The sequence below is a fragment of the Panthera leo genome, chromosome F2 (genome assembly GCF_018350215.1).
Source record: "Panthera leo isolate Ple1 chromosome F2, P.leo_Ple1_pat1.1, whole genome shotgun sequence".
Lineage (NCBI taxonomy): Eukaryota > Metazoa > Chordata > Mammalia > Carnivora > Felidae > Panthera > Panthera leo.
The window spans coordinates 14244349-14267354 of NC_056695.1; the positions used below are offsets into that span (position 1 = coordinate 14244349).

At 34.8% G+C, this 23006-nt stretch overlaps 1 protein-coding gene across 9 annotated transcripts in view; it reads left to right on the forward strand.

Annotated features, from left to right (window-relative positions):
- Nucleotides 1–23006, forward strand: part of YTHDF3 (YTH N6-methyladenosine RNA binding protein 3) — a 39934-nt gene that overhangs the window by 6498 nt on the left and 10430 nt on the right. For 8 of the 9 annotated variants that reach the window (XR_006198079.1, XM_042923160.1, XM_042923156.1 and 5 more), the window contains 3 exons: nt 87–172; nt 9517–11115; nt 17941–18006. Coding sequence is in view for 8 of the 9 variants with exons in the window: in XM_042923156.1 (XP_042779090.1) it covers nt 87–172; nt 9517–11115; nt 17941–17994 (1739 nt within the window). In the remaining variant the exon portion in view is untranslated. The remainder of the gene's footprint in view (nt 1–86; nt 173–9516; nt 11116–17940; nt 18007–23006) is intronic. The other variant, XM_042923157.1, reaches the window with a different exon arrangement.

The window sequence follows — 23006 nt, forward strand, 5'->3', positions numbered from 1 at the left end:
TGGTTGAAAAATACTGAAAATTGTAGGTTATTCTGTCAGTTTCATAAAGGTAATTACCACACATCTAATATAAACATATTTTTTAGTTTCAGTACAAAACGGTTCGATTCATCAAAAAGATGCTGTAAATGATGATGATTTTGAGCCATACTTAAGTAGCCAGACAAATCAGGTAAGTCTGACAGTCCCATATTTAGGAAATTAAACTTACATTAGTATTAATTGATTTTTCAAATAGATGTCTTAATTGAATGAGGCTAACCATAACATGTATTAATCTAGTGTGCCTGCATAATAGTGAATAGCAGTTGCAGCTTTGTGGTACAGGAGAATTCTTTAGAAATTCTACCTGGCTGAAACTAGAGTGCGAAATACAAAGATTTGAAGATGGACATTATTTGTATGCGGTGTGGTTAGATTTTTTTTTGAACGTTGAGAGAATTTAACCTTCTAATGTCGCTGCCATGTCTTTATAGCCAAAGCAAATTACAAGATTTAATTAGCTACACATTTGTGGGAAAGGACTAGTTTATGCCTGAAATTTTTGGTTAATACAGTGTTTTCTTTTCCAATTTGAGTTTTGTTGGTGATTAAAGTTTTAATACAACTAGGTAACGTAGGGAATAGAAGACTTTATAAAGATGCTAACCTTCTATGTTATAGGCTTGGAGAATTTCATAAAATCAAATAACTGGTGACTCTTGAGGGTCTTTTATGTTTGGATTTTTCACAGATAATCCTGTGAATTTGTAAACAGGTATAATTTAGATTTCAGCATTGAAAAACAAGAGTATTCTTTGGTCTCTGTATACCATATCTGCATCCATTTGTTTATTAATAAAAATATGTCCTCACTAGCAACAAATTTAAAAAAGAAACTTTCATTGTTAACTAGTGTCTTGGGAGAGAATATTCTGGAATGAAGACTGCCTTTGTTGTTTTGCTTAAAAAACAGTAGATGAAAAATGTACCTTGAAATCTTAACCTCTAGATTTTGTTTACATTGTAAAAGAATAAGGAACCAAATATTATTGCAGACCTTTACAGTTGTAGGGAAAATTTGAAAAGAAGTAGTTCCCAATTTGTGGTATGTAGGATTATTTTCAGGACTGTGGAGCGCCATGGTTATGTTCAATCTGATCTACCTCTTGGTCATTTCTTGTTAACCACCCCCTCTTATCTGTTGATCTACATTCCTAGCTTATGTTGGGAAGAAGTAAATAAATGAGAAAATAAAAATGGGTGATAAAATCTATGAAAGTTTGGCTGCTCATAAAAGAATGAAAAAATTCATTTCATACTTAAATAATCTAACTTTCTGATCTCAATAACAGATATTTACTTTCCACCTGAAGGTTGTCAAAGAATGCTATCACCGGAAAATAGAAGAAGATCTTTGTTTTGAATTGTAGTGCAAGGCTTAAAAGAAATATATACGATATTCTATTATATTTGGGCCCATACAGTAATCTCGGTTAACATCTCTTAGGGCAGTGTTTCCAACTTTTTTTGAGTTTGCCAACTTATTTTGAGAAATTCTGATACTATGAGGTATAGTAGATATTTTCTCAAAAAGGTCTTCGTGATCAGATAAATTTTTGATATTTTAAATTTTAAATATTTGAATTTTTTTTGCTACTTGATTTCATACTCGACTATAATAAAATGATTTTCTAAAGCAAGGATGCAGTTATGAAGATCCTCTGACTGACTTGTTCAGCCTCTGTTTTCAAGGAGTTTTAATGGAAGTTAAATGTTTGAAAATTACAACCAGTAAGAATCCTCTTGTTTTACTTAGTAACAGATCTTGTATAATTTATTTGTCACAGGGGCTTAGAGGATTGGTTTTTTTGGCATTCCACAGAGGTGCTTCAGGTCTGCCTAGGGAAAACCAGGGAAGGGCACCCGTGATCCCACCCATGCAGCAACCAGAGCTGTGCCCTTCCTTCTTTTGTCTGTTTTATATATTGGAATTCTGCATAAAATTGGACTTGTAAAAAAAAAAACTTTCAAAGTTTCAGAAAACCATTATTTTTTTAAGAATTAAAGGTATTTATGTAGTGAACCCAATTTTAAGTTTGTCTCATAAAAGTTTCCTTATGTTGGGATAAAAATACCTACAAAGGTTTGTTTTGTGGTGTTTAAATAGAAGGTTTTAGGTTTTATATTAAATTGTTACTATAATTTGAATGTATATTCATATGCTGTTTATTTTTTTTATAAATTTTTTTTTTTAACATTTATTTATTTTTGAGACAGAGAGAGACAGAGCATGAACGGGGGAGGGTGAGAGAGAGGGAGACACAGAATCTGAAACAGGCTCCAGGCTCTGAGCTGTCAGCACAGAGCCCGACGCGGGGCTCGAACTCATGGGCTATGAGATCATGACCTGAGCCCAAGTCGGCCGCTTAACCGACCGAGCCACCCAGGCGCCCCTCATATGCTGTTTAAAGAGAAGTTTTAAAATTTGATGCCAGTAAGGGTGTATTATCCTCCCTCTCCTAGTCAGTACTAGTGAACAGGTTTTAGCAATTATGTTTCTGTAATACTAAAAATAATTATCAGTAATCAGGGCACACATTTACCTTTTAAAGAGTACTAACACTGGAATGTTGAAAACTGGGTTTATTGGAGATAAAAATTGAAAATTACCTGAAATCTTAGGAGTTTCACAATTTAATCTTAGGAGTACAAGAATTCAAGTTACTCATAATAACACCTAGGTAAAAGAAAATTTTTTAAAATGGACCTTTTAAAGCAGGTTTGTGAAAACTAGAATTGTTGGTGAAATATCTCAAGTAATTATTCACAGATTACAGTTATGCAAGCATTTATATTTCCTTGCACTGATCTAGCTGAGTAATTGTTTAATTAAAAATTTTTGCAGTTAGATGTGTAATATATCTTTAAAATTAAATGCCTTCATCTGGCTTTAGTATTATAAATAACAAAAATGAATCTTTTATCTGGAAAAGTGGTTAATGTTTTTGGCTAATGATTTAAATTGCTTTGTATACTTAGATCTAATTCGTATCAAACCTAGGGATACTTTAACACAGGTTGTTGGCCTTCTGTGGTAGAGAGAGTATTCTGTTTTCTAGTGCTCAGTTTCTTAAGGGATAATTTTTATAGTAATTTAGAAAGTAAATGTTCGTCCTTCAGGTCTTAAAATTAGTCTTCTAAAGTTCCTCAGAATACTCTGATGATTAAGTTGATTGGAAAATTCAGGTTTAACTGGTACTGTTACAGATGCCATGGAATTTATGCATACAAATTTGAAGAATAAGTTGGAAAAATGAAGTTTGAGCTTGTCTGCTTGTATATATGGGGAAATAAATTCCTAAGCATGTTTATCAGAGAAGTGGCATGGAGAGTAAGAAAGTAAAAAATATTTTGAATTTTGTTATTCTGAAAACTGCCCTTAAAGTTTGCATTATCTCTGCCTGTTGGAATGATTTTCTAACTAATAATTCTATATTGCCACTCAGCAGTCCTCTTAAAGTCCAAGTCTGATTGTGGCACTGTCATGTTAAAGAGTAACCACAGCTTCACAACAGTGGATACGTTTATTATATGAATGGCCTTAAAATTGCTCCATTTCCCTCATCTTTGGTCAACTTTCTCCATCTAATATGCTTGGGGAAATAGGACTCATTATTTTCTGAAAAAGTATTTTCTGAATATCTTCCTTTATGATCTGTTTTGTATTTGTGTATATGATTTATACACAGACATACACAGACTCATGTCTATCCCTTCATGATTCTTTTCTCATTCTCCCAGAAAGTTTTGCTTTGGTTGTACTTCCATAATAGTACCTGTCAAGTTGTAGTGTACATGTGTCTTCCTCACTAGACCTGGGAAGTGGTCCAGGTCAGAGACCATGTTCATGTTTGTGTCTCCAATGACTGGCATTGTATCTAGCACATAGTAGGCATTAAGTATTGAATGAACGGATTGGGTTATCTGCTAGAATTAAGGAACAAAGAATTACAGTTGATGAAATATTTAGGTTAACTGGGTACCATGTATAAAACATTTTTTGTGACATCCTTATGATTAGATATGTGTAGAGTATACTTTTTGAAAAGCACAATAATATTTTTTAAAGTATTAGGAGAAAATACACATAAGCATTAAAAGTGTACTAGACATGACCCTCGAGGTCATGACCTGAGCCAAAATCAGGAGTCAGACGCTTAACCAACTGAGCCACCCAGGTGCCCCTTCACTTAACTTTTTAATTCAGAAGTGATTTCTGGAGTTTGAAGTACCTCAGGTTCTTAATGGAAAAGTTTTTGTTTTTCTCCTTACAGAAGTACTTTTATTGGTGAATTGTGCCTTTTCCATTTTAATTGAACTTATGAGACATTTATAGTCTTCTTTCTTGGAAGGAAAGTTAAAATGGATCTTAGGTTGCTATAAGTGAAAGACTGGTTATAATTGAGTTGTATTAAAATGTCTCAAGTCAGAGCAGTGATCTTGAACCTCTTGTTCAGATTTTCTTAGAGATACTAGAAGAACAATTGATCTATTTCATAAGGCTAAGGAATAATAATTAGAAATGATTTAAAAATTTTAAGGAAGATCTTTTCATCTTTTCTGTATTTTAGTTTCCAAATTAAAAAAAAAACAAAAAACACAAAACTAAAGGTAAAAGGCTTAAGCTCCCATACTTTATATCCATATAGCTCTTTGTAGTTAACAGAGTAGATTTTAAAAATCTTTACAACTGATAAGACCAGCAGGTGTTACTCCCATTTCACCACCAAAGAGTCAGGGTTAGAGAAATATGATCTGAGAGATCACTGACACAGAAAGTAAAAGATTAAAGAATTGAGTCTGTGTCCTTAGCTATTACATCCCAACAGCAGTTTATACTCTTAAGATATGGACTAGGTCTGAAATTATATCATGTGTTTGGTGATTAATTTACATTTTAAAGGGGTAAGTTGTAGTCACAAATGTAACTGTCGTTGATTGAATACTTAATGTGTTTTAGACACTATATCTTTATTTCCTTTTAGTAGATGAGAAAAAAATTCAGAGTTTAAGTAACTTGGCTACTTTCACATAGCCGATGAGTACCTGGTTTGTGATTCGAGTTCAGATACCTCATGACTTCACTTCAACCTTAGGTTAAATGGCCTCCCCAGATTGTGTTTCTAAGTTTATGCTCTGGGTAAAGGGTCTGTGGATCTCTTCTTATAAGTATCTTTTGTTATATCCAATGATTGTGCCATCACCTGTATTTACCTATTGTTATTTTTCCCCTTCCAAATAGTTTTTTGATAGTGAGGGAAACATCAAACATTTCAACATCATTTGGTTTAAAGATTGCATATCTTTATCAAAGAATATAGTAAAATTTCACTATAACTGACCAATTTACAAATAATGAATAAACTATTCAAGTGATTATTTGAACATAAACTGTTCAATTGATTATGTCTCATTATAACCAGGTTTGAAGTAAAAGGTGAAAGTAAGTTTTGAGTTGTTTTTTTCCATCATCAGTAAGTGGAACTTTTGTTCCTCTTCACTACCAAGGTACATTCCTCTAATTGATATTCCACTTAGCTAGCAATTAAAAACTTATCTTAAATTTAGCAGAACATCTTTTTTAATATTACTATTGAAGCTCTACTAATTCAAAATGTGTTGACCATACCTTTTAAACTCTGAAAGTTTCCTATAGTTTTTCTTTTTCTTTTTCTTTTTCTTTTTCTTTTTCTTTTTCTTTTTCTTTTTAATTTTAATGTTTATTTTTGAGAGAGACAGAGTGTGAGCAGGGGAGGGGCAGAGAAAGAGGGAGATACAGAATCCGAAGCAGGATCCAGACTCTGAGCCGTCAGCATGGAGCCCGACGTGAGGCTCAAACCCACAAATTGTGAGATCGTGGCCTGAGTCGAAGTCGGATGCTTAACCGACGGAGCCACCCAGGTGCCCCTCTATAGTTTTGTTCTTACTAGAACCCAAAATGAAGCCTTGCCTTTAGAATCTGATTAAGTACTTTCATGGGGCTAAAACTGCTGAAAGAATTGGAAAAATAAATGGTTAGTGTTGTTTGATAAACTGCAGAAAGCAGGCCAGTTACCCACTATACTGATGAAGTGTAGGTGGTGGAAATAACACTGGACAGCTCTATAATCAGATCGGGGACAGCAGTGTGCCTGCTTATTAGCCAGAGCCGTCTGTTTGGTAGCCCTCATGACTAACCGAACGCATTTTAAAGTAATTTAAACTTGCCGTTTTTACAAAGTCTGTAATTGAGAGGTGAAGTAGTAAAAATTACAATTAAAAAAACAATGGAAAAGATCTCTAATAAAAGCCCCCACACCCAAAAGTGTTTGGGCCTGTTCCAGCCCCACAGGTAACAGAGTTGGCAAAATTTGTTTCCCCAGTCTCCAAAGAAAATTGGCTGGTTTTTTAGGAATGAGTACAGGTGAGACCATCAGTTAAAACAGTGTGGACAAACTATAGCCCAGGGATCAGATCCACTCTATGCTCTGCACTCTGAAAAAACCCCTAAGCTAGCAGCCTATTTACCCTTTGGCCTTTAGTTTGCTAACCTCTGAATTATTATGGTTACAGATAAGTTAGGAACTTGGTATGTAACTGTGTGAAATTTCTTATCTGTGATGGTGAAATAATATTCAACATAAGTTAGAGGTGTCATTTTGCAAAAATTTGATTATGAAGAGTTCAACTTTAAAAACTTTCTATCTGGTCTGATTTTCCACTCCCACAATAGGTAAGGACTTACTGAGTCCACATTTAATGCCAACATTCTAAATTAAGACTTTGAAACTGATTACCTCCCTATTCGGCACACTCTAGTTTTCTTCCCTAATATGGAATTTATTCACTCCCCTGTATTTTATGTCTTTTTAACTGTAGGTTTTCTTTTAGAATGAATGTATCTGTGTTTTTCAGAAGCAGGCATTCAATAAGTGCTTGGGTGAAGTAAATAGTAAGCTAATAAATAAAAGGATAGTTTTAGTAACTTTAAGCTGAAAAAAGATAACTTAAAAAATATTTTAATCTATTATGCATGTTATATTGGCTGACCTGTTCATTTTTATTAAGCTTTTTGGAGTTTTATGTCACGGGGACGTCCTTGTCAGTGTGAAGCCCTATGAGTGCTTTTATTTTTAATAAATAATTTAGTGATCAGATTATACACACGTGAGTGTGTGTGATCTTCATGGCTAGTAAGTTTAATAATCATTACTAATTTTTTCAAGAAGTTTTTCTTTGCAAACCATTGTTGGTGATTTTGAGCTTTCCTGAAAATTTCTCTAGTATTAAATATAGCAGCCAGTATTTCCAGTGTTGGTCTGTATGACGATGCCAGTACTGTTGTGGTTTCAAAGCTGTTCTTCATTTCCTTCATACTAATATTCTGAGCATTATATAGGTAATAATTAGCTAATACAGTTGAAGAATATACTCAACTAAATTAGTCAACAGTAGCCCATTTATTTCCCGTTCTGAATGTAGTTAAAATATACTTATATCAAGTATATTTTAAGAGTCATTGTTTTTTGTTTAAATCGTACTAAGTGACAGAATTGTTTTTTTGTCTTTAAGACCAAGCATTGCTGGAAATACTCAATAAATCTGTGTCATAATTAGTAATTTCAATGCAACTTTTATTTGTCTTAAGTTACTTTTTTTTTAATGTTTGTTTCGAGAGAGAGAATGAGCAGGGTAAGGGCACAGAGAGAGAGAGAGAGAGAGAGAGAGAGAGAATATCCCAAGCAGGCTCTGCAGGGGCCAATGCGGGACTCAAACTCATGAACTGTGAGACCATGACCTGAGCAGAAATCCAGAGTCAGAAGGTTAACCAACTGAGCCACCCAGCACCCCTCTCTTATTTTTATATCAGTTTTATTGGCATCATTGCAGAAGACAAAATATTAAGTTTCTCATAGAGGACAAATTTGACAGTTGCGAAGTGTGTCACAAGTAACTTCATAATAATAAAATATGTCAATTGCCAATGATAGGCCCTTAAAAGAATGTCATGTGAATACCAGGTAGTATCTATGATGTTACTGTCACACGTTTATATTGATACACTTTCTTAAGTGGTAGAGAAGTGGTGGAAATACTTTCTTGAGTGGAAGAGAGTAACAACAACAAAAAAAGCTAAATACTTTGCTCTAGGAACTTTGAATAAGAATGCCTATGTAAATTAAGTGAACAGTCAGCCTTCAGAATGGTATTCATCCTCGCATGGTGACTTCTAGTTGTCCTGATTAGGTATTAGCTTAATTCTTGCATTTTGCTTAATTCTATACATTCAGAGGTCTGTTCAATGCTTTAAAAAATCATACCTAAACCAAAGGGTGAAAATCTATTATCAGACATGTTTTTGGCTTAAACCAATTTTAAAATAAATCCTTAAAATGTTTGTTTTTTACATTGGCTAGTAACAAGTTTGAGGTTTTTTTCTTTAAATAGAATTTGGTGTTTCTTTTATGGCAAATCATTAAATGAATCATTAGTTACTATTCACAAGTAAACATTGATTTAATTGCAGTAATTCTGGAAAAAATTGCAGGAACTCACTATTTCTAAATTAAAATTCTGATTAGGAAGGTGATAGTTTATTGGGTAAAATTCAGAAATTAGAGTCTAAAAAGCGGCACCTATTATCCCACCATTTAGAAACCACAGTAAGGATTTTGTTTTGATTTTTTTTTCAAAATGAGCAAGACAAAACAAAAAGCAAATTTGGATCATGCCATAGGTATAATCTTGTCATTTTTTTCTTCTCATAGTGTGAGCATTTCTTTTTTTTTTTTTAATTTTTAATGTTTATTTTTGAGAGAGAGAGAGAGAGCATCAGCGAGGAAGGAGCACAGAGAAGGAGACACAGAATCAGAAGCAGGCTCCAGGCTGTCAGCACTGAGCCCGACATAGGGCTCAAACTCATGAACCTTGAGATCATGACCTGGGCCAAAGTTGGACACTTAACTGAGCCACCCAGGCCACCCTTCTTTTATTGTTTCTTAATGAAAGTACAGAATGTAACTGCTAAATTGGATTCCATCATATAGATAGGTATTCTAAAATTCCTCTATTATTTGGCATAGATTCCAGATTTGTTTGATCTTTGCATGTAAGTTTTTGGATACATTAACTGTTTAAAATAAAGTTGGCTGTAAATGATCAATTTGTGTCTGCAGAGTTTATAAATCAGATTTTTGTAGAAATGATATTTTTAAATTGTGCCAGAGGATCTGACTCTTAGAAATAATCCTCTTCCTACCCACCTCCTCGCTCCCCTCCCCCAAACCCTGCAATTTTATAACGAATATTTTAAAATAAAAATACCAGCACATTTTTGTTTTGATAAAATCGGGTTTGAAATTTTCATTTTATCTGGAAGAAGTGCATTTGGTTTTCATTTATTTAAAACTATTTGTTTTTAATCTTTGAGAGTCCTTTTTTCCCCCTGGTCTTAAGAGGATACTTCGCTCCTGATTATGATCTTTTGTCTTCCAGAGTAACAGCTATCCACCAATGTCAGATCCATACATGCCTAGTTACTATGCTCCATCCATTGGATTTCCATATTCTCTTGGGGAAGCAGCATGGTCCACGGCTGGAGACCAACCTATGCCGTATCTGACAACCTATGGACAAATGAGTAATGGAGAACATCATTATATACCAGATGGTGTGTTTAGTCAACCTGGGGCATTAGGAAATACCCCTCCATTTCTTGGTCAACATGGATTTAACTTTTTTCCTGGTAATGCTGATTTCTCTACATGGGGGACAAGTGGATCTCAGGGACAATCAACACAAAGTTCTGCTTATAGTAGCAGTTATGGCTATCCACCTAGTTCTCTTGGGAGAGCTATTACGGATGGACAGGCTGGATTTGGCAATGATACTTTGAGTAAGGTGCCTGGCATTAGCAGTATTGAGCAAGGCATGACTGGACTGAAAATTGGTGGTGACCTGACAGCTGCAGTGACAAAAACTGTAGGTACAGCCTTGAGCAGCAGTGGTATGACTAGCATTGCAACCAATAGTGTGCCCCCAGTTAGCAGTGCAGCGCCTAAACCGACCTCATGGGCTGCCATTGCCAGAAAGCCTGCCAAACCTCAACCGAAACTTAAACCCAAGGGCAATGTGGGAATTGGGGGTTCTGCTGTGCCACCACCTCCTATAAAACACAACATGAATATTGGAACTTGGGATGAAAAGGGGTCAGTGGTAAAGGCTCCACCAACCCAACCAGTTCTGCCTCCTCAAACTATAATCCAGCAGCCTCAGCCATTAATTCAACCACCAACATTGGTGCAAAGCCAACTGCCTCAACAGCAGCCTCAGCCACCACAACCACAGCAGCAACAAGGACCTCAGCCACAGGCCCAGCCTCACCAAGTGCAGCCCCAACAGCAACAGCTGCAGAATCGCTGGGTAGCTCCTCGGAATAGGGGAGCTGGATTCAACCAGAACAATGGAGTGGGCGGTGAAAACTTTGGTTTAGGTGTTGTTCCTGTCAGTGCTTCACCTTCTAGTGTAGAAGTGCATCCAGTGCTGGAAAAGCTAAAGGCCATAAACAATTATAATCCCAAAGACTTTGACTGGAACCTGAAGAATGGACGTGTGTTTATAATTAAAAGCTATTCTGAGGATGACATACACCGATCCATTAAGTACTCTATCTGGTGTAGTACTGAGCATGGTAATAAGCGTTTGGATGCAGCTTACCGTTCCCTGAATGGGAAAGGCCCACTCTATTTACTCTTCAGTGTGAATGGCAGTGGACATTTTTGTGGAGTGGCTGAAATGAAGTCTGTTGTGGACTATAATGCATATGCTGGTGTCTGGTCTCAGGATAAGTGGAAGGGCAAATTTGAAGTTAAATGGATCTTTGTCAAAGATGTTCCCAATAACCAGTTACGGCATATTCGCTTAGAAAATAATGACAACAAACCAGTTACCAATTCGAGGGACACTCAAGAGGTACCCCTAGAAAAAGCTAAGCAAGTGCTTAAAATAATTGCTACTTTCAAGCATACCACCTCAATCTTTGATGACTTTGCACATTATGAAAAGCGTCAAGAAGAGGAGGAAGCCATGCGTAGGGTAAGAGTACAGTGGTTTTTGTATGTAGGGTCTTTTTCTTGGGGGGGTACATATGGATGGGTGTTCTTTAATGCCTTTTAATAATACATTTTGAGTTTAGGAACTTTATTCTGAAGGAAACCAACCACTTAGCTTAAGAAACAGAACTCTGCAAACTCCCTTGAGGGCCTCAGAGGCACATTAAATCCTTTTCTCTTTCCTTCCTAAGTGTCATCCTTACTCTGAATTTGCCTGTTCTTTATATTCAGGGGATAAAGGTCATTGAGTTGTATTCATCAAAGCCTAGTAAGTTCTGCATTTATAACTAAGCAAATTTAGGAACTGGTGAGGGACTCTAAACACTAATTTTAAACATTAGTTTTAGGCAAAAACGTGCTTAGGATTTTGAGACAGCTTTTAAATAAATGTTTGAATATAATTTATTTTGTATTTGTGAGAAAACAGATTTTTTTTCCCCGAAACTCCTTCCTGAACCATTTTTTAAAATATTTGAGAGAGAGCTCGTGAGCAAGCAGGGGATGGGGACAGAGAGAGAGGGAGAGAAAGAATCTCAAGCAGGCTCCACGCACTGGTGGCGCAGAGCCCGGTCAGGGGGCTGAGATTCACCAACCATGATCCGTTAATGATCTGAGCCAAAATCAAGTGTCAGACCCTTAACCAACTGAGCTACCCAGGCACTCCCTTCCTGAAACATTTTCATAATTTGTACATTTAAATTAAGCACTTGTATAAAGTATAGGAAGGATCTGACTTTGGGAAGGCAGTTTAGAGTTGGGAATGCATGGACTTTGAGATTTTGATTGAAGAATTTGATTTCTTATTCTGTTATTGATCCTCTCTGAAACTCGTGAGACTTTCCTGAAGTTATGCACTCTTTTTGCTTGCGTCATGTAGGCCAGAATTTGGTCACGGGGCACAAAGGCAAGACAGTTGGGGAATGTTTTCTGTTCCAAACCGCAGAAGAAAATTGGGGTCCTATTTTTAGGAGGAAAAGAGAGAATGGATATAGTAGACAACTAGCAGATTTTTCCATAGACAGTACATTCACATTTCTTTTCAAATGCCGCAAGGGTAAAGTTACTAGAAGGTTTTTTAAAATATTGACTGGTAGAGAAAGAGATACGGGAAGAGCACGCAAGCAGGGGAGAGGGGCCAAGGTTGAAAGAGTCTTAAGCAGGCTCCACACTTAGCATGGAGCCCGATGCAGGGCTCAATCTCACAACCCTGGATCATGACCTGGGCTGAAGTCAAGAGTTGGATGCTCAACTGACTGAGCCACCCAGGTCCCCCAAGTTAGAAGCTCTTCTAATAAATTATGTTGGTTACTATGGAAAGCTCTTACGTAGAAAATGTCAGTAATTTGTTTCTATGTGTGAACTTAAATATCTGTGGCTTCTTAATCTTTGCAGACAAGGGAACTATTTGAGCGAACGTTCCTCACTGGTGAATAATATTGAAATAATAATTCTAGAACAGTAGTTTGCAAACCTTAAGCTGCTTAAATTATTGGGATGCTTCTTGGAATGCAGCGATTCTTCCGCTGTAGGAAAATCTGATCTATGGATGGCCCTTGAACAAATGTGCAGGTCAGGGGTGCCCCCCCCACCCCCCAATTTCCATAGTTGGAAATTTGTGTGTAACTTTTGACTCACCCAAAACTTAACCACTGATAGCCTGCTGTTTACAGGAAGCCACCTTGCTGATAACATAAACAGTTGATTAACACACATTTTGTATCTTACATGAATTATATACTGTAGTCTTACAGTCGAGTAAGTGAGAGAAAACATGGTATTAAAATCATCAGGAAGATAAAGTACATTTACAGTACTGTATTTAACAGAAAAATCTACATATATGTCAATGCACACAGTTTAAACCCATGTTGTGCAAGGGACAACTGTATTTCATAAAGGACCTGCTGGTGTACATTTTTAATAGATACCTTAGGTGATTCTGGTGCTAGTGATTCCGGTTAAATGTGGGAGAAGAGTGAAAAAGGAGGATCAAAAGTAGCTTCTGAACTTTTGAGCTCAGCACGTGAGTAAATGGTCATACTGTAACTGCCATGACCAATAGTGGATCAGTAGAACTGATTTGGGGTATGAAAAGTAGGATGCAGGTTTCTTTTTGAGGAGGTGCTGATTTTAAGGTGTTTTTGAGAAATATGAACTGTGAAATCTGTGATTAAGCAGTTAGATGTGAGAGTCACACATTTGGGAGCTTTCTTTTCTTAAATAGTTGATTCCACGAAAGTGGCATGAGATTGCTCAGGGGAAAAAGATGCATGGCAAGGAAATATTTACCAATTTTTTTTTCTCTCCCACCACTAAGGGGTGGTCACCCTTGTATGTCTTCCACATTTCTTACCTACCCGGTCTGCAAATTTAGTCCTAGTTTATTATTTTTTTAAATATAATTGTCTCAGGAATTATTTATGACAGTTATATATTGTTTTTATAATCACATATATACCACAGTGATTTAAACTTAATTTTTAAACTTAAAAATTTTACATTTAAATTGTTTCAGAGTTTACTGCCAGTCTTTTGATGGTATATAATCCATCTTTGACATGTTTATTTTGAATCTTTTTTTTGTTGTTCAACCTTATGTGACATATTTGATAATTTTTTTTTCAGTTTATTTATTTTGAGAGAGTGAGTGGGGGAGGGGCAGAGAGAGGGAAAGAGAGAATCCCAAGCAGGCTTCACACTGTCCCATGAACTGTGAGATCTTGACCTGAGCTGAAACCAAGAGTTGGACACTTAACAGACTGAGCTACCTAGGTGCCCCTTCCATATACTTTTCAACTTGTTTAGTTTTTTAAAATTTACCTACAGTAAAATTGTGAATTTGTAAATTCCCTTTTGCTGACTTGTAGTCAAGTGCTTCCCTCCCCCTTTGATCAATCCATTCTCTGTCTCTATAAGGCATTTTTCATAATGTCATGTAAACGAAATTACATAGTGTGTAATCTTTTAAGATTTCTTTCACTTAGCATGCTATCTTTGCAGTGTATCAGTGTTTTATATATCAATTCTTTGTTCCTTTTAATTACTAAGTACCATTCCACTGTGTGGATTCACCATAGTGTTTTTATCTGTTCATCCTTTAAAGCACTTCTGAGTTGTTTCTAGTTTTTGGAGAATGTAAATAAAGGTCCCATAACTTTGTGTATATATCCTTTTTAAAAAAGTTTTTTAGGGGTAGTTGAGTGGCTCAGTCGGTTAAGCATCTGACTCTTGATTTCTTTTCAGGTCATGATCTCGGTGTTCATGAGTTCAAGTCCTGTGTCAGGTTCTGTGCTGATAGCACGGAGCCTGCTTGAGATTCTGTCTCCCTCTCTCTCTCTCTCTCTCCTGTCCCTTGCTGGTGCTATCAAAATAAATATTTTAAAAAAAGATAAAAGTTTTAAAAAAATTACATAGTATAATTCACTTTTTGAGGAAGTACGGTTCCATGAATTTTAACACACTTATAGATTTGTATAACTATCACCATGATCAGGATACAGAATAATATCATCATCCTGGGAAAGCTATCTTGTACTATCCCTTCATATTAACATTCTTCCCCCATATCTAACTTCTGGCAACCGTGATTTGGACTTAGTATAGTTCTTTTTAAATTGAAGTATAGTTGACATACAGTGTTATTTTCAGGTGTACAACTTAGTGATTCAACATTTACATACATTACAAAATGCTCACCACTGTAAGTATAGTTACTGTCAGCATACAGAGTTATTACCATATTCACTATACCTTGTTCTGTGCTTTTGTACTTATAACTGGAATTTTGTACCTCTTAATCCTCTTCACCTCTTATACCCCTCCCCACCCTCCCAACTTTGTTGATTTTTAGATTACACATATAAGTGAAATCATATGGTATTTGTCTTTCTCTGTCTGACTTATTTCACTTAACATAATACCTTCTAGGTTCATCCATGTTACCACATGTGGCAAGATTTCATTTTTTTTTTAATGGCTAGGTAAAGTCCCATTGTGCGTGTATGTATATACACCACATCTTTCTTCATCCATTCATCCATTGATAGACACTTGGCATTGCTTGCATATTTTGCTATTATAAATATTGCAGCAATAAACCTAGGGGTGTTATATATATATTTAAATTAGTGGTTTTGTTTTCTTTGGTTAAATACCCAGAAGTGGGATTACTGGATTGTATGGTGTTTCTATTTTTAATTTTTTGAGGCACCTCCATACTGTTTTGCACAGTGGCTACACCAATTCCCATTTGCCCAAACGCTGCACAATGTTTCCCTTTTCTCTAAACACTCGCCAGTACTTGTTATTTCTTGTTTTGATGTTAGCCATTCTGACAGGTGTCAGGTGCGATTTCATTGTGGTTTTGATTTACATTTCCCTACTGATTAGTGATATTGAGCATGTTTTCTTGTCTGTTGGCCATGTCTTTGGAAAAATGTTCATTCATGTCCTTAACTCCTAATTGGAACTGTCATTTGTAAATCTCTTTTCCCATTCAGTAAGCTACCTTTTAGTTTGTTGATGATTTCCTTCGCTGTGCAGAAGCTTTTTAGTTTGATTCATTGTAGTTTTATTAGTATCCTTTTTTGTGAAAGGATATTTTAAGACTCATTTTGACCTTTTTCTGTCATCATTGAACCTGGAAGAGGATCATCCAGGTCAGGTATTTGCTCCAAAACAGGGTTATTGTTGTTTTTTTTCCTTTCTTCCTTTTAATGTTTAGTGTTAGTTTCACATTCTCTTCCTGCTGCAAATGTGGAGACAGGAGAATCCTGTTGATTGTTAACTTTACCAGTCAAATGATTCATCAGCCTGTGAAGAGTGAGAAGGGAGAGCCAGTACAATGAATATGCTAGTGGGTGAAATTTAACTTTTCTTTGAGTTTGAAACAGCCATGTCGGGGAAACTGTTTTCTCTGTTTATTGACTGTTTTGCATTTGGGGTATCACGTGTCCTTGCCCAGTTTTCTTCCTGGTGCTGTTATCCCTTGTCCAGCAGGAATGTGTAAATTTTCATTTGTAGATTTTCTCTTAGATAATGTTGTGCTTACACTTTAGCTTTCCAGCATAACTGCTTTTAAATACGCTTGGCAACCCAGTGATAAAGGATGTGTTCCCCCTCTGTTGTAGGTCCTCCTTGGCTCCATCAAAAAGGACAAATTAGTGGTGTTTTGCTAGAATTTTTTTTTTTTACTTGTTATGGCCATTTTCTTTGTTAAAGAAAAGGATTTGCAAGTCATTGTTTAGTGTTCTCTTTTAACATGACCCCATCTGTCTTGTGTTTTGCTGAAATTCTTCAAAGCTTCTGATATGTGGAGGTCACATTTTCCCGGATGCAAATTCTTCAGTCTTTGGGTAAAGTAGGGTTTCTTAAGACCCAGAATAGCACTAATTATAAAAGAAAAGATTGATGAAATTTGACCAGTTTAAAATCTGTTCATCAAGGGGCTCACCAGTCAGAGAATGCAACTCTTGATCACAGGGTCGTGAGTTCAAGCCTCATGTTGAGCATGGAGTCTACTTAAAAAAAAAAAAAATCTGTTCATCAAAAGATGCTTTAAGGAGGGTAGAAAGACATGTAAGGCCCTAGGAGGAATTTGGACATAAATGACCAAAGATTAGTTAGTATCAAGAATGTAGAAAGAACTCCTGTGAATCAGTTTAAGAAAAAAGATGAACCCAGTTGAAAAATGGGCAAAAGATAGATTGAAACAAATATGGCTAAAAAGTATATGAAAAGATACTCAGTCTTATTAGGGAAATACAAATCAGGAGTATAATGAAAAAAATTTTTATATCCGTTTATTTGGTGAAATTGAGAAATTTGATAGTATCAGGTATTAGACTGTAGATCAACAAAAGCTCTTCTACAGCTGGAGATAGGACCATTAAATTGATAACAGCCATGTGGGGAAGTAATTTTGCATTTTTTTGTAAAGCTGAACAAAATTTCATATATTTTATAATTCAGTTCTTTGTGTACACGCACGCACACACACATACATAGCTAAGAGAAACTTCCTAAATACATCAGAAGACACACAAGAATGTAGATAATAGTAAAAAGACTGGGAACAACCTAAATGTTTATCATCAGGAAAATAACCAAAATATATTGGTGCCATAATGATAGAGTAGAATTGATTGAACTATAGCTACATGCAGCTGTATGTGTGAATCTTTTTCCTTTTTATTTGGACATAATTTTTAATTTATTTGGAAGAATAAGAATAATATGTGAAACACACACATGCCTTTTATCCAGATTCACCTATTAGCGTTCTTCCCTGTTTGCTTTTTTCATCAATTTGAGAGTAAGTTCCCTATATCATGGCTCTTTACCCCCCAAAAAGTATAGTGTTTATTTCCTAAGGATAAGGGTATATAACCACAATACTATTATAAGTTGATTCTCAGTGTCCTTTTTGCCATTTTTTTTCTTTTTTTCTAGTATAAGATCTGGTAGAGAAGCTAAAATAGCCAAAATAGAATTAGCCAAAATAATTTTAAATAGTAAGAACAGTTTTAGAAAGCTTATACTAATCTGACCTCAAATCTTTGCCTTTCCCTGGTTTGTGAAGATTTTTTCTTACGCTTTTTCAGGGAGTTACTAGTTTTAAATTTTACATTTGGGTCTGTGGTTACTGTAACTTTCATTTCTCTTTCTAGTGTTCATGTTTTTATTTAAGTTCTTAGGCCTACTTATGATAAAAGAAGGATTTTAAGAAGCTAAGTCCATCTTCTCATCACTGGGTCTTTAATTGACTTTTGTTTGTTTGTTTGTTTGTTTGTGGTTATTTTGACAACAGAGGAATTCCCCAGGTTGTCTTGCCAGCAAAGCACTCAGTGGAGGAGCCTGCTAGACATCCTGTCAGGTTGTATAATACTTAGAAAGTCATGCTGTCTCTTTTAAACTAAGGGATATTGCTGAAACTTAAAACTGGAAGAGAAATCCGTGCTAATTATCATAGTATTTGCCTCGTTCTTCATTCTTAATATTTTAACACATACTTTTGATACCAAAATATTTTATTAAAGTCAAGCTTAATGGCAGAACAACCAAGGCAAACTCACTAAAAGGATTCAGGAACAGAAGATAATTTAAAATATAAAACAAAATTTATTTTGTTCTTAGGATTCGTATGTAAAAAGAAAAGAAAGCCAGAAAATGTTTTTGGAAATGAGAAATACGAATGTCAAAATAAAAACAATACAGCAAGCAAGCAGGTAGTAAAATAAATGCTCGTGTTTTAGAGCTAGTTAATCTGGAGTTTCAAATCGAAGAAATTTCCATATGTGGAGTAATAGAGATGAAAAATACAAAAGGTAAAAACAAGTGATGGAAAGAGGGACGCCCACTGTCTTTCTAAAGGAGTGTTGAAAGAGTATAGGAAAAAAACCATCAAAGGGAAGAATGGTTAGAGAAAAATGCCCAGAGCCAAAGGTTGTATGTTTTCAGTGGGAATGGGCTCAAGCTGAGTGACTAGCAGCATTATTTCCAATTGAAAAGAATTAAAGATAGGATAAAGAGAAAATCTTGAACTTCCTGAGCAAAAGACAAATTGCCTTCTACAAGGGAAGGAGAATCAGACTATCAGAATTTTTCCATCTACAACTCTGGATACTCCTATGGAAACTCTTAGAGTGGAGGGGAATGGGGTATATAGAATTATATTCTTAAGGTCAGTGTCCCATTATATCAGTGAAGGGGAAACGCAAACTAAAGAAGATTTCAGGTGTACAAGAGTAGCCGCATATCCTTCATGAGAAGGTAACCTGAAGAGGTTTTTTAGCAGAATGAAAAAGGTATTCAAGAAAGATAATACCTGGTAACTGGTTATACTAGAACAAGTATCTCTCAGCAGGGGCAGACTCTATGTATCAGACAGGTCTTCATTGTATGTAGTGTATCTCAGGACTATAAGCATCTCCACTGTGGTCTTTAAAGCCTGACAGATGAAATGAGCCCTCAGTGGGGAACCACTGACCTTGGAGAAGTGAAGGAAGCTAAAAAGAAAATAAAATTCTAACTAAAAGAAAATAAAAAGTTTCTAAGTAATCATGTTCACAGAACATAAGTTCTGTGAGAGCAGGGCTTGCTTTTGTTCTCTGCTGAATCCCTAGCACCTAATGACTGGCACATAGTAGCTGATTAAATATTTGTTGAAGGAGTAAATGCTTTGAAGAATCTCTTTCCTTTGGGAAAGTTTGAATGTCATTGAATTTTTATTTATTGGTTTAAATTGCTGTACTTTTTTATTTAGGAACTCTGTACTCAGTTATTCAAGTTACATAATAAATGCTGCTGATTGTTTTTCCCATTTGTAGAAATGGACAATTTAATTATAGTTAGAACAAAATGTTATGAGATGGAATAGAAGGAGAGAAAGAATTGAGGAAGGGTAAATAAATGCACTGTTTTTCTCATCTGAAGGTAACAGATGATTGTTTAAAGATGATATATCAAGCAATTGTGCCTCAAGCATATTATTTAAAGTCATAAAGACAATCACTAAAACTAAAAATAGTGTGGCTTCTAGTGTAAGGCGGGGGGAAGAGAAGGAGAATATAACACGTCCACTGTAATACATTACCTGTCATATACAATGGGAATTGATAGTGTTCGCATTGAAAGAACAAGAAATTTATGTGTTAGTATGCTACTTAAAGTTATAGTGGCGACCCATTAGGAGGAACTTAGAAGGGGCTAGAGGTGGGTACAGGAGCTTACTTTTTACTTGAACTTGCTATTTGTATATATTACTTCTAATGATAAAGCTAGTTTAATTGCAAAATAAGAGAAAGAAAACAAAGAACTAATAGTGTTCTGAGTATATTTGTACAGATAAATATGAGTAATCTGCGCAGCAGTAGAATCTACTTTTGACTATTTAGATAGTCTTTTTATTGAAATATTACTTCTGCTGTACTTGAATGTGAGTCATTCAGATCCTACTAGATATTCTTTGATTATAAATCCTTATCAGGAAACCTAATCCCAAGTAAAATTTTTAGTTTTATTTCCCTGTAGAAATTAGAGTTTTCAATTGCCTGTAACTTTGAGGTGACTTCCTAAATAATGCATTTATTTACCTGTTCTCTCAGAAACAGATGAAGACCCGCAGTTTATGCCAAAACAAGCAAGACATAATGATAATAAAATCCCTATTAAATTGTTTTAATTTCTAGAATCTTCTATGCATTTTGCTCATGTATACCATTGTATATTGTTAGTTATTTTGAAAGAGCAAATTTTAGTACCTCCAATAATATTTTTCATAATGGGAATACTTTTGATTCTGAGATGAGATGATAGTCTTTCTCAAAGTAACCAAATTTTTTGTTAATATATAAGAAGTCACTTCAACAGTAACACTACCTGTGACAACAGTGAACATTTCTCTGACAGTTCTATACATCTTTTTCTCAAGTAGAACATTTAGTTTAATGCTTTCCCATTAATCAAATTATAGTTCTTTAAGATCAAGAATTAGTCGAAGTCTGTTCTCATCTACCTTTTGATAAACTTTTTTATGGATGGACTTCTTTTATACTGAGTGAGTTGATTATGATTAACAGAAACAAAATTTTGCTTTTCCTTTCATCTTTACTATAAAATTTGAAGAATAATATTTCTTTGGAAAATAGTTTTTGGCACAAGATGTGTCACAGTGGATACCATAAGCTTTTTTTTAAATTTTTAATTAGGCTCCATGCCCAACGTGGGGCTTGAATTCATGACCCTGAGATTAAGATTCATGTGTCTACTGACAGAGCCAGCCAGTCACCCCAATACTATAAACTTTTTATATTACGTATTTAAGTAATTCTCCGATAAAACATTGAGTGGTATTTTTGTATAGTCAAGATGATACAGTTTTAAGTGTAGTAATACTGTGTTTTGCACTTGGTAAATAGTCTTTGTAAGCCAGAGTTGGGGAAACGACGTGCTCTGATTAACATTTTAGGGTACTGATTTGTTTTTATTTTTTTCTCAGATTAAGGTTCTTGCGCCATAGGAGAGTTAATAGTGGCTGTATTTTGTTCCGGTGCTGGTTAAGAATTTTAGAAGTTTAGTAAATGAACTATCTATAGCTCACTGGGTTCATGCTAGATCTTTGGGAGATACTTCTTTCATACCTATTACAGTATGAACAGTCATCATTAAATTTGATGGGTATTTCACTTACTTTTCTTCAGCAGCAAATACATTATTACTTCATGAACATATGTGTTTAGGTGATACGAATTATCTTGTTTAAGTTTCAGGAAGTAACTTAAATTGTTGAATTATCTTTCCAGTTTACTTAATGATTTATTTTAAAAATTGTATGTGCAATTTCTTAATTTAGAAATTGACTTGCTATATTGCACTCTAATTTCTGAGTGAAACTCACTTCACTGCCTCTTGACAGAAAACTTTGAACTTATAGAAAGGCATTTCAACTCTTAGACATTACATATTCAATACTGATGTGTTCTGTTTTGCATTTGAAATAACAAAAGGGAATGGAGGAAAGATAATAGGATATATAATAAAATAACTAAGGTAACAGAAAGCTACTAGTTAACAATTCCATTTTTGAATTAAAAGTCTGGAATGTACTAATTTTATTTTTTTCATTTTATTGTAAACAGACCAAACTCTGATTCCAAAATAGAATTGTGTGTGGATTCCTTTTATTTGGCTTTAAGACCCTCTGTTCCTGGGTCCCCAGATCAGCCATTTTGTGTGAGGAATCTACTAGCACACATCTACATCTTGTATTCTGGTCAACCTATATCACCATATATTTAGTTCCTGTATGGTTTTTTCTTAACTGGGATCCCTTTTTCATTCCAGCAGATATATACCAAGGGTTACTAGTAAGCCACTAAAGATAAATAGCCCTTCCTTTATGGAATTTAATCTGCTTGGACAAACATAATTAATTTCTCTCAGTTTTATATTTTTCAGTATTGAGGACCTACATGTCTCTTGAAGAATTTATTTTATGTGTGTGTGTGTGTGTAAATATATATATATATTTATTTATATATTTATACATTATTTATATTTATATATATATTTATATATTATATATTTATTTATTTATATTTAATTTAATTTTGGTATTTTTTTAATGTAATTGGTAATTTCAGTTTTACTTTTCAGTTGTTTGTTGCTGGTTTATAGAAATATTTTGTATCTTCTGACCTTTGTAAATTCATCTATTAGTTCTAGGAGTTCTAATAGAACATCCTTAGGATTTTCTGGCTGACAGTCACAGTGTCTGTAAATAGAGACCATTTTATTTTTTCTTATGCTTCTTTTTTGTGTGTGATTTTAATTTTAATGTAGTGTGGCTTAAATGTGAAATTAAGTGAAAACTCTAAAACCAAAATAAAAAGTTAGTGTAGTGAGTGATGTTATTTTGCTGAAACTAAATCACAGTTCAGACACATGAGTTAGTTCTAAGGCTTCTTAGAATCATATTCTTACTCTCATTTGGACCTAAACTAACGTATGCTATGACTGTTGTCCACCACTTTTCACTATTTGAACTTACTCCTAACTCTTTCATTTTATAGTACACTTTGAGATTACTTGATCTTTGGTTGGTACGGATAAATTGATAATAAATTATTAGACTGCATCTGTTCTTTTTTTTCAAACCTGAAATATTTCTTTATTTTATAAATGCAAACTTGGGCACTGGAATCTCTTAAAGCAGTTTTTTATTATAGTGTGATCATGCAGGGGATCAAGAATGTTAAGTCTCACGTACATGGAAACATTAAAAAAATCGAAGATTTGGCTTTGTAGAACAGAGCCTCCAAAGCAGAATCATTCTCTTTTCCCTTGATGATTTTTTTTTAATTTTGATTTTATTTT